Source organism: Artemia franciscana, chromosome 10, assembly GCF_032884065.1.
Source record: "Artemia franciscana chromosome 10, ASM3288406v1, whole genome shotgun sequence".
NCBI lineage: Eukaryota > Metazoa > Arthropoda > Branchiopoda > Anostraca > Artemiidae > Artemia > Artemia franciscana.
In genome coordinates, this window is record NC_088872.1 from 14,960,539 (window position 1) to 14,973,546 (window position 13,008).

At 34.3% G+C, this 13,008-nt stretch overlaps 1 protein-coding gene across 3 annotated transcripts in view; it reads right to left on the reverse strand.

The window, feature by feature from the left end:
• LOC136031825 (histone lysine acetyltransferase CREBBP-like) overlaps positions 1 to 13,008 on the reverse strand; it is a 61,393-nt gene that overhangs the window by 38,935 nt on the left and 9,450 nt on the right. For 2 of the 3 annotated variants that reach the window (XM_065711650.1, XM_065711649.1), the window contains exons 2-4: positions 9,532 to 9,626; positions 7,507 to 8,054; positions 1,316 to 1,771 (exon numbers count right to left, since the gene is read on the reverse strand). In XM_065711650.1, the coding sequence (XP_065567722.1) occupies positions 1,316 to 1,771; positions 7,507 to 8,054; positions 9,532 to 9,610 (1,083 nt within the window). In that variant the 5' untranslated portion in view covers positions 9,611 to 9,626. The remainder of the gene's footprint in view (positions 1 to 1,315; positions 1,772 to 7,506; positions 8,055 to 9,531; positions 9,627 to 13,008) is intronic. The other variant, XM_065711651.1, reaches the window with a different exon arrangement.

Genomic DNA, 13,008 nt, shown 5'->3' on the forward strand with positions numbered 1-13,008 from the left:
GTACAATACGACATTGCAACACCGAAAATTCCTCTTTCTTATTTTTCATCCAAAACGTGAATAAATTGAAATTTATAAAACTAAACATTGATTGAACTTGGTAGCCTGATTAAACCTTTAAAAGAATAAAATATGATTTTTTTTTATAATAGTTTTCTCAGAGTAAATGTTCTTATACAAAAATCTATGCATATGAAATCTTTATCCTGTAATGCGGCCCCCTATCCTCCCTAAAAAAATTCATAATTGCTCGTCTAAAGCGCAGGTGTTTCAAGGTTAATGACCTATTTATAGGCTATTGTATAAATAGACTAGTTGATTCTTTTATAATGGTTATACCCTAAGAAACTTACCGGATTCAAAATAATAAAAACAATAATAAAAAAACAAATAAAAGATAATAGCCTATACACTGAATCCTAGAGTGCAGCCATGATGTGTCCGTTGCCCAATCTATTTGCAAAAACTGAAGTTACTTTTCACCTTAAGTCTCAAAAATTCAACCAAAAATAATCGACAAAGCATTGCATGAAAATTATAGATGCATGAAAGAAAAGGATTAAGTTCAAGGTTTAATACTTAAAACTACATTATAAACGACTAAAATCAGTATTTTTCTTTTAATTCCCAAAGGAAGTTTTGGAGAGAAAAATAACATGTAAAACCTTCAGTGATAGAAAAATTATAACTGTACATCAAAGCTCCACCCCAAAACATACCACAATCGAAATGCCCACAAAATCCCCCCCAAAATAAAGAATGTTCGAGCGAAGTCGCCACCAAAAAAAAAAAAAAAAAACTCACCAATACATTTTCTCCAAAGTTATTTCGACAAGAGCTTAATTGATTACAGGTATTACATACGCACGGATTGAACGTATGAAGAAAAACGGAATTTCGAACGTAAAAAGAGGATAAAGACAATATCTTTTTTTATAATATTGACACATCTTCAATATTCCAGCAATCATTTATGAAATGAGTATATAATTATTTGCATATTCCATCATTTGAATGGTAATCAGGCCGATAAGCACTGAAGACAAAGCTCTAAATAGTTACTATGAATTTACAAGTTATAGTTTGTGGTCATACCAAACCCATCCTTCTTCTGTCAATTGATTTTAACTCCTGAATTAGACCTTTCATTTTTCTTAAACTACCATGTTTCTTTGTCTTTCCTTTCTCAGAGATGATGTGAATTTTACTATTATAAGCAAATAAGTTCGTTTCTAAATTAACCATGTTTCCATGTAAGGTACCCCCCCCCCCCGTAAAAAAACAACAACATTAAAATAGAAAAAAAAATCCTTACTTCAGTATTTGATTGATTTTCTCTCCTTTGACACTTATGTGCATGTAATAACAAGACAAGCTGTTGTTGAATGAGCTTCCTCTTTTCAGGATCTGTAGAAGATGCAGTCCCACCTGACTGGTTGGTGGATTGAGGAGCAGGGGCCTGCTGTTGAGTGGGTCCACCTCCTGGGCCAGGACCTTGAAGAGTTATTGATGATCCAGTCACCTGTGTTTGACTAATAGGCTGCTGAGACAATCCTGATTGATTAGAATTCTGCTGATTTTGGTTTATTGGGACCATAGGTCTCATGTCCATATTAACATTTTGGAACCTAGGTTGTTGCTGCTGCTGCATCATAGGTCGTTGATTAATGCCACTAATTTGGTTTGACAGACCTCCAGCTGAAGAAACATTAAAACTGAATTGTCCAGAGTTGTTAGAAGGTCCCATTTGGCTGATTGACATACCTGGATTCTAGAAATTAAAACAAAGATTAAAAAAGAAAAAAAAAGAAAAGGAGAAATGTACAAATGGTTTAAACTGAATCTGTATCTTTTTCACACACAGTCTGTGCTAAAAATTGGATTATTACATGAGCCAGGCCAATTAACTTCCACAAAGAAGAGATAAGAAACGATTACTTATCTCTTCTAGTGGTTTAAATAAGTGATATACAACTTTTTTTGTCATACATCACCTATTTATCTATGAGATCCTGATTCCCTCAAGACAATATATACAATTCTTATCATCAAAAAAAGAACATATATTCAACTAAAGAAAGCCTTAAGGACATATGATTACAATCAATGTTCTCTAGATATCCCAATTAAAAATTGATCTGCCCCTATTGTACACCTGAATACATGAGAAGGGTTCCCTAGAAAATTATTACCTAAAACTCCTGTTTGTGTTATCGACCCCCTCCTCACGCCCTTCAGCAAAAGCACCAGATCTCTTCTAAGGCAAAACAATGTGTGTACATATTTCCTGTTGAGCATACAACCAACATTGGAAACCAGTGCTCCAAACTCAGGATATTCAAGAACACTACTTTCTTACTAATCCCAAAACCAAATAGGAAAATCAACATCAGGGTTGGTAAATCTTCGTGAATTTCACCATTACTGTAATTTCTATTTCAATTTATAAAATGAGTTTTGAACAGGTTACATACATCTAATTAATAACCAAAATATACAAGAACAATTTTCCAAGAGTAAATGTTCATATACAGAACGCTGTGCATATAGAAGCTTTATCATGTTGTGCATTTTGTCTGAATTCCCCGAGTGAAAAAACACTCGGTTAAAGCTCACGTGCTCTAAGGTTAAATGTCCTATTTATACATTACTGTATGAATAGGTTAGTAGATTCTTTTATAATGGTAATTAAATTTAAAAAAAATATTTTTTTAACTGAAAGTAAGGAGCGACATTAAAACTTAAAACGAACAAAAATTACTCCGTATATGAAATGGGTTGTCACCTCCTCAACGCCTCGCTCTTTACGCTAGAGTTTTTAATTGTTTTAAAAAGTAGAATTATGGCAAAGAGTCAAACATTAGCGTTAAGAGCGAGGGATTGCGGAGGTGACAACCCATTTCATATACGGAGTAATTTTTGTTCGTTTTAAGTTTTAATGTCGCTCCTTACTTTCAGTTAAGAAAACTATTTTTTTTTAATTTAATTTCTGAACGTTTTTGAATTAATGCATGTTTGATTTTGGCTCTCCGACCATAAATTATTAAAATGAAATTTGCATATTAATTCTTTTTTGGCTAAATGGCTTTCTCTTAGTTTTGATCAGACGATTTTGAGAAATAAGGGGTGGGGAAGGATGCCTAGTTGCCCTCCAATTTTTCGGTTACTTAAAAAGGCAACTAGAACTTTTAATTTTTAACGAACATTTTTATTAGTAAAAAATATACGTAACTTAAGAATTAACTTACGTAACAAACTTTTATATTTTTATTATGTATATGAGGGGGTTTGTCCCCTCGTTAATACCTCGCTCTTTACACTAAATCTTACGTTTGTCCCAAATCTTTAAGAATAACCCCTGAATCAGAAAGGCCTTAGAAAAAATAGTTGAAATTACTAAAAATACTTTAGCATAAAGAGCGAGGTATTTATCTCCTCCTAAATACCTCACTCTTTATGCTAAAGTATTTTTAGAACCCGTCATATGCGTAATAATCTCAGTACGTTTTAAGTTTTAATGTTACTCCTTACTTTCAATTGAAAACTTTTTCATGTTTATTTTTTCATTGTTCTTTTTTTACAATAATGCTAGAAAATCCCGCGCCCTTTTCATTGAATTTCTCTTCCCCCATGACATATTCCTCCAAGGAAAGATCCTCCCACATAGCCCCCTCCTCTCAACTCCACCCCCAAACCAAAAAAATCCCCTGAAAACGTCTGTACACTTCCCAATAACCATTAATGTATGTAAACACAGGTCAAAGTTTGTAACCTGCAGCCCCTTCCCCCAGGGACTGTGGGGGAGTAAGTCATCCCCAAAAACATAGTTATTATGGTTTTCGACTATGCGGAACAAAATGGCTATCTCAAAATTTTGACCCGTTGATTTTGGAAAAACAATGAGCGTGGGAGGGGGGCTAGGTGCCCTCCAATTTTTTTGGTCACTTAAAAAGGGCACTAGAACTTTTCATTTCCGTTAGAACGAGCCCTCTTGCGACATTCTAGGACCACTTGGTCGATACGATGACCCCTAAAAAAAAAAATAAAAAAAAATAAACACGCACCCGTGATCTGTCTTCTGGCAAAAAAAAAAAAACGAAATTCCACATTTTTGTAGATAGGAGCTTGAAATTTTTGCTATAGGGTTCTCTGATACGCTTAATGCGATGGTGTGATTTTCGTTAAGATTCTATGACTTTTAGGGGGTATTTCCCCATATTTTCCAAAATAAGGCAAATTTTCTCAGGCTCTTAACTTTTGATGACAAAGACTAAATTGGATGAAACTTATATATTTAAAATCAGCATGAAAATTCGATTTTTTTATGTATCTTTTAGCATCAAAATTCCGTTTTTTAGAGTTTCGTTTACTATTGAGCTGGGTCGCTCCTTACTACAGTTCGTTACAATGAACTGTTTGATATACTAAGTAATTCCCTGGATTTAAAACCGGTTGCACTTCAGACTTATAAATACAGTAACCCCACAAGTATCAAATCCATACAAAAAGTTAAACTCTCTTTGTAGCCTTTTACTGAAAAAGGTGACACTTATTTTAGGTAAAGGATCTATTAACTGTTCCCTGCTTGAACGGGACTATTGAATCTGTGAAATCAAATCAGAGGGTGGGCCTCACTGGCGTCAATTGAGGAAAGGGGGCATTTGCATCCTCCAGATCTCAATTGAGGAAAGCGGGCATTTGTCTCCTCCAGATCTTAGAATAGATGAACTGGTCCAAGCTAACCTCATAGCGTAATCAATTTAAGGGCACAAGAGGTTTCTCCTATTTGTTGAAAGATACAAGTCCAATATACTTTCAGGTATACTTGAATAGAGGTTGGGTCTGGGACTGACCCATGGTTGTTGCATCAGAAGAAAAATAACCACCACCAAAGTTGATTTGGTAATGTGACTATGCAGTATTAGATAACAATGAACACTCTTAAAATGAAGCTAAGTATGCTTGGAATAAGAGTCGAGACATTGGAGAGACAGAATCATTGAACTGGGAAAATGTTAGCAGCATTCCATCACCAGTAAAACTTAAAAAATACGAAAAAAGACACAGAACGAACAATCATGGTATTTCCAGTTTTTTATTATTATTATTATTACATATTTGATCTAAAAAGAACAAAAAAAAGCGAACTATAAGAGACTTAACGTTTTTTGAACAGAAGCTGTTTCTCTAAAAGTATTAAAGTAACAGCTTCTGTATAGACAGTTTTCCTTAAAATAATAATCTGAATGTTTGAAAGGGCCAAAGGAACCAACTGAGAACTCTATAAAGAAAATGAGGAAGGTTAACAGTTAACAGTGATCGTCTATATTCTGCACCTTTAAAGAAATCGCCAAAAATGCACCTTTTTGATTTCACCACCTCCAACACAAACAATAAAAAAAGATGAAAGCCTTCACCCCCCCCTCTTACACAGCTAATATTTTATGTAAGTTTCTATGCTCATTTCAAGCATAATAAAAGCTTTATTGACATTTACAAGTTAGGTAACAAGAAGGAAATACCACCAAGTTAGAATTTTGAAAAAACGTGGCTAAGGATATGCTTCTTTTATCACCACCTTCTTTTAAACCACTGACCACCAACTAGTCCTATGAGTAAGAAGAGTTCCAGTCATATTCAATTAAAACCTTCATCAAACAGTCTGTGATAACAAACTGTAAGTAAGGCACAATTTTGTATCCACTAACAGTAACTAAACTCAACAAATTTTTCGTCAACAATACATGCACCCAAACAATTGGCCCTTTTAAATTGATTCTAAAAATAATAAAATTAAGTAAATGCAAAATAACCCACCAAAAATCACAACCCTAACAAAATCTGTCAGATTCTTAAAAAAAGGGGGGAAACCATAAAAAGGAGAGTAATCATTATGAAAATTACGCCATTAATTTAGGCGAATGTTTCCAGTGAAATTATCTATGAATTGTTTTGGATAGCTGGCTTACTGACTCTATTTCAAACAATAGGCTCTACGAAAAGTGTGGTTCAATCCCGCTTTCTAGACCTATAATCAGAGATAAGTTGATATGGCTTGCGCACGTTCTGTGGACGAAGGATGACAACTGCCGAAGATTATCCCTTTTCACCAACCATCAAGGGCTAAACAGACAAAAGGTCGTCCGCGGTTGGGGTTGGAGGATGTCGTAAAAAAAGATTTAAGGGAAATGGGAACTTCCTGGGAGGGTGTAAAGAGGAAGGCTCTGAATAGATAAGATTGGAGGAGGAGCGTGCGTAGCTATGTTGGCCTCAGATGACTTGGTACTGTGGTGAATTGTTAGTAAGTAGTAAGGAAGTGTACTATTTCAGATGCTTCATTTAAAGTGATAATTAAAAAAAAACTTTGAAAACTAAGACCATCAGATGCAAGTTTTCATCAAAAACTTAACAGAAATCTCAGACATGGCCAGCATTTAGGACTGAGTAATGGTATATTTGTAATCTGAGATATTAGATTTATTCTTGTTTAAACAGTTATACACAAGTAAAACTACGACAGATTCATAAACCTGGGACAAATTATAATGAAAAAAATCGAGATTCTTTACCATTTTTGTAAAAAAAAGTCTTTTCATCGACATTTTTTTATACACCTAATTCGTTCTTGTAAAAATGTTTACAAAAATAAAAATAATACTGACAACTAAAAAAAAGGAGTGATTAGCAATTGCCTGAGCCACAATAATTACATATTAACTAATTTTATCATAAACTTTTTATAATCAATCCAGATTTTGATTCTTAGAGATTCAGAGAATTGCATTAAAAGAAATCAAGTCAGAAAATAGCATATATAAATAATAGCATTCATTCAAACTTTGTTTTTATACAGAATCTATGGGTTAATTGACATTTTATAAACCGATTCTTATAAACAAATCCTTTAGACAACACAGATTCTTTGTCAATCCATGCAAATGGTTTTTAATTTTGCAAATGTATTTTCGCTAATTTCGATCTTTTTAGATATTGCATATAATAGTACCTGTGTTTTTTTTTTAATATTCCCCATTTCCAAAAAAAATTCCTGTTAATCTGAGGCAATAAACACCGAGCCGGTAGGGTCATATCAATAAATAAAAAAAAACGATTAATAGCATCAGAGTGAATAACACTTTTTTCTAAGGTACAAATACTTCGTTGCCTTTCAATTTCATAGGAAGAGCTAAAAAGACACTATCACAACTATACACAATAATTAAAACTGAAAGAAAGAAGCCAAAAAGAACAACGTCAATTAGCAAACGATTATATCAGGACCCTATCCCTAATGTATTCTTTCTCTCTTCCATTACATGGATGAAAAATCCTTAGATTAGCTCCAAGCTGCGACTTAAGGTAATTAAATTTGCCTTTTTTTTCATTTTATCAAATTTACCTTTTAATTCACTTTCAGAATTCTTAAGCCCATTAATAATATTCTTTAATACTAACAAACAACTAGCTTAACACTTCCTGGTTATAATCAATTAACAAAAAACTTACCTGCATTCTTGGACCTTGATTCATGATCGGCATATTAGATTGATTTATATTAATTTGACTCATTTGGGGTCTCATCTGCTGCTGAATACCACTAGTCATCACTGTTCGTGTCATACCAACTGGACCAGCATTGACCATCTGACCATTACCAATTGTATTCACTTGGCCAATTTTAATTGGCAAACTCATTCCAATATTGTTAATTCCAATTGGTCCATTATTTGCACTACTCACCATCATATTATTCAGCATATTCATGTCATTTTTTGGAAGCATATTAGGTGGAGAATGGAACTGTGAATTGTTCATTCCTGATAAGGGGCTTTGACCAGGAACAGACACATTCATGTGTTGTCCTTGATTTTTATTCTGCAGAAGATGAGACATTTGATTGTCCATGCCATTTGACATAGACATGCTCATCCCCATTGAAGTGGGCTGTTGCATGTTCTGGTTTGACTGACGACCACCATCATTCCAGGAGCTGGAACTAAGCATGTCATTAGGGAGGAGTTCATCAGGCAGCTTATCCTCCAGGTCAAATACATCTGGAAAATACTATGCAATCATGTCATGTTCATCTTAATCTTTCATGATTCTTTAATTCCCATTTATATCCCTTTTTACTTTTATGAATCCCTTTCTTTTTTTTAGTTATGAGTAAATGCTTTAAACGGTATGATTTTTAATACTTAAGTTTATCTGTGTATAAGTTGGTTTGGTGATCTGTATCCTTTACAGGCCATGGAGCCATCATGGGGAATAGTGATTTTGTTCATTGAATGATTTATGTTTCTTGTTTGAAATATATCTTATATATGGTAATGTGTGATTAAAATCCTGATTATTAAATGCATACATACATGCCCAAACATAGCTGGGAGAGGGGACCCCTATGACCTTCCCTTCCCTCCCACCTTACAAAAACCCACTAATAAACTTCAAGTATTCAGACCTTTAATGCACCTGTGCAAATACATATATTTACAGTTATTTCAGACATTAGATTGACCACATTGAATCCATTGTCTTTATCATTTTATGGCAATTCTCTAATTACTGTAAAACATATATTCCTTATAGCATATCTACTTTCAAACATTACGAAAGTTTATATACATTCCATCTAAGGATTTTACTTTCCTAAATGTATGTTCTCTATTTTCTTTAATTATTTTGAAGATTAGTGGAGAAGATGGTAACTTTATGCCCATTTTCGATCACCACCCTACTAAAGGGCCTAAGTTCCCTGGTGAAAAAAATTACATTTATTTCTCCATAGTTAGTATTCATGCATCAAACCCACCTCCTCCCAAGTATGATAGGCAAGGACCAAAATCCTCACTGGTTAGCAGAAGGATAGATACAAATCTAAATTTATTCAGTAATTAACTAGTAGTATCAAAAGTTGATTTAAGCCTTTTCCCTTGAAAATTTCCTGTAATACTAGTGAAAAAGGAGGCTGCCACAAGGGACCAACCTGTGAAAAAACTTGCAATAAATACTGATTGAAACAATTAAACATTTTGATTAAGGATTGCTTAAATTATTTTTTTTTGGAAGTTTTGAACTCATATGATATTCCATAAGATATAACACAGCATTAGCTTGTTATCACATAAGTAGAAAAACAACAAAAAAACAATACATACAAAATAGACAAACAAACACACACATGCATAGTAAAAAGAATAAAATAAATACACAAAAACCAAAATAAAAACTGCAGAAACACACTACTACCACAAGTGTGGATCAACTTGCACAGTCATACACATAATGGAAACATACAGAGTCATCAAAGAAAGAAATTTGTGCATCAAAAGTTGTCAGTCTCTTATGACAAAACTCAACTGGACCCTGTAATGCTGAGTCCCTGTACTTCAATACCAGTGGTAGCAATTCAGGCTATATGTGGGATGGAAACCCCCCCCCTGTCCATTTCTAATACCTTGAACTCTCCTGACTTCATTGTTCAAACAATATTTCTCCCAACAAAAAGTAGAATTAACAATATATGATTACCTGACGATCCTGATGGACCTCCATAGTTGTCAATCTTTTGCCGCTTATTGGGTGGCAAATCCTGAACCTGCAAGTCCATGTCAGATAATCAGAACCTGGAAAACAGACAATTAACATATGCACTGAGTGTAAATTCAATACAAGTAATGAAGATATGTTTATGCAACTACCCTTCAACAAAATAGTCTCAGACTGCATGATCAATGAACTGAGGCTTTGCTTCCTAAATTTAATGTTGTCAAGTGCCATGTCATTCATCTTGGTAAAATGAGCCCTTTTCAATATTATTGTCTCTCAGGTTACCCACTTTTCTCTGTAAATACTGAGATAGATCTTGGAATCACTATTGGTAATAAATTCAGCACTCATGCTATGAAGTCTGCTGCTGGTGCTAATTCATCCATGAGGCTGATTAAGCATACTCTTTCCACTTGTTCCACTAAAGTCATCAGTCTTTAGTATAAGGGAATTTATGCCCTATGCTTGAAGTTGGAATGTCTCTAGCTTACCTTTATTTTTTTAAAGACATAAAATTGTTGGAAGGTGTGCAGAGATATGCCACCAAAGTGATATCTGGCATGCAGGAACTCTTGTATGCAGGAAAAATAGAAGTGATGTCACCCTTAACAAGACTGCAAAAGTGATCGACTTCATCAAAGCCTGACCACTGAACTCAAGACTGTTCAAGTTGTTGTGTGAAGAGATGGGTTCAGAACATCAACATTTACTTCTGCACACAGGGGTTTGCTGTTTGTCTCATGGGAAGATTTTAAGTAGACTTTTTGAGCTCTGACAAGAAGTTCATGGGTTTCTTTTCGATCAAAAGTCTGCATTCAGTTCACTCTTTGAAAATCAGAACTGGGTCTGAAGTTCTAACCTGAATCTCTCAATACAAGGTTTCCAGATGGACAAACTCTCTCTGAATTTGAAGATGTGTGGTTTCTTCCGAAAATTCTGGCTTTAAAAAATTCAAAGAAACAGTGTTAGTGTATTCTTGACCATTGACAAGTTTCCAGATGATAGTGAAATTGACAACCTAAACACAATCAGTGATTGTATATGGGAGCATCTGACAAAGTTGCAAGATGAACTTGTGTCATATTTCCCATTGATCATGGCCAAAGATAGAACTCAGCACTGGATCCAAAATCCATTTGTTCAGGATGCAACCACCTCAAGCCCTGGTTTTAGTGACAAACTTACAGAGAATTTGATTCAACTTGCCAATGACTGCACCTTAGAACTGAAGTTCCAAAATGTAGCTGTTTGCCATTTTGATCTACTTACCTTTGTGAAGTGTCATTGTCAGCAATATCATTAATCAAAACCAAAAACAGACTGAGTGTACAAAGTTACCTTATAGTTGCCTTTAGTGACATAAAGCCAAGATTGATAGTATTTTAGCAAAAAAGCAGCCTCAAGTGCCACATTGATTTTTGTACATACTTGTACACATTTATGCACTGTTATAGATGACAATAAATATTGTGATTAGACAATCTGATCTTAGTTGAGAAAACAGTAAAACAACAATTCTAAAGTAATGGGTATGCAACCTTTAAGGGCCTTGATTAGGGGTATGTGGACCAAAATAGGTTGGGAGCCACTGCTCTAAAGCACCAGTCCTAGAGTATAGGAGCTATGCACATTTTAGTTGTTGGTAATTCTTGAAGTAGTGGCAGTGCCACTACTTTGTTAATGCTACCACATAAAATCATAAAAATAAATAAGCAAAACTAATCAGTTAAACTTGATAATGACAATGGAAATTTGAGAAAATATTAACAATCTGCAGATTCCAGACACCTCACTTCAAAGGAAAGCCACACCTTCTTAAGAGTCTAGTGCCATATGTTCTTAGCTTTTTTTCCTGTTGTCACTCATGTTTCTCTTCTTTTTTGGGTAATCACTATAAAAAAAAAAAAAAAAAAAAAAAAAAAAAAAAAAAAAAAAAAAAAAAAAAAAAAAAAAAAAAAAAAAAACTGTATATGGAGGTATTTTTTTCAAAAATTAAATTCCTGATTGTTCTTTAATTTGTCCTATAGTATGTGCATGATATAGTGCCAACCTCAAATTCTTCATCTAAGTAGAACCTGTTTCTCTGGAGTTCAATCCTAATGAAATGTCACAAAATATAATGAAATGACATGCAAACCACCTTGTTTTCAACATGCCTTACTCATACATCTCCAACAAGGCATTTTAGAACATAAAATCATGTTGTATCCATTGATGCATTGTTTTTGTTTGGGGCAACAACCCCTTATCCTGAAAAAATCTAATAACCTCTTCATCAGTCTTTGGCACAATCCCAAATCTTCATTTTAATTTCCTTGGTTTGACACCTCTTTCAATACAGAGTACAAACTAAATGAATTTCATACATGGAAAAAAGTTAGGTTCTACTTTAACAAATACTATTAGGTTGGCACTATATCATACAAATTACCTGCCCTAAGATATACATGGTTAACAAAGTACCTAACCAAACCAAGCAATCCAGATTATATTCACTGTCCTTGGCATATTAGAATTGAACACATTAAATAAAATTGTCCATGGGACAATACTGATAAAAACTTGTTAATGGTTAATAAAACCATTGTGTTTTACAGTGAGCTCAAGCTGGTCTGATTTCCCTATAGACATTTATTGAAACATCATGCATAATCAGATTATTTTCATTTGTTGGCTAATTGATAGTTTTGGTATTTGAGTGCAAATTCCCTTGGGACTTAATGATTTATTAAGCAAAGAGATTTTCTTACAAGGACTTAAGAACTTGAATATATTTCAATGACATATTATCTGCAATAGCCATGTCGGAGAAATTAGTTTGGAATGCGATTTTGAACTTTTTAAATCGTGCTCGAAAAGCTGGAAATAAGAGTGACGAGATAAGTCGTAAAGCATGCGAGTTTTTTTCAAAGGAAGATATAATCAAGGCTAAGGAGATACTGTGGTCTTCTGCTCACTACACCAATAGAGTGTCAATTAAAAAAAGTGCCGAAGACAATATTAACGAAATGTTAAAGGTACTTGAACTTTGTGAGCAACGTAACGTTGAGCTGGCAGTCGTTGTGATAGTTGAACCTGACGAAGTCCCTATCTGTCCTGGTGAGATAGCTGCGGTAATCACCAGAAAAGTTACAGAAGTTTATAATAAGCTAGACAATTTCATGAATAAGGACCCTCCCGCCCCCTCGATTGTTCCTACAGTTACTGAAACAAAGCCCTCATATGCAGTGGTACTCAAGAATTTGCCCTCTGACCTCACGAAGTCCGATTTAAGGAAAGACTTTTTGCAAAAAATGTGTGGCAGAGTGCTCTAAAATTGTCAAAGTTCAGCCCAGAAAAGATAATTGGCGAGTTGTTACAGCTAGCAAGGCTGATGCAGAAACTCTTGTAGGGGTCTTTCAGAACAGTGATAAATCTCTTTCTGCAACAATCAGGAGCCCCTCTCACCTCGGTATTGCT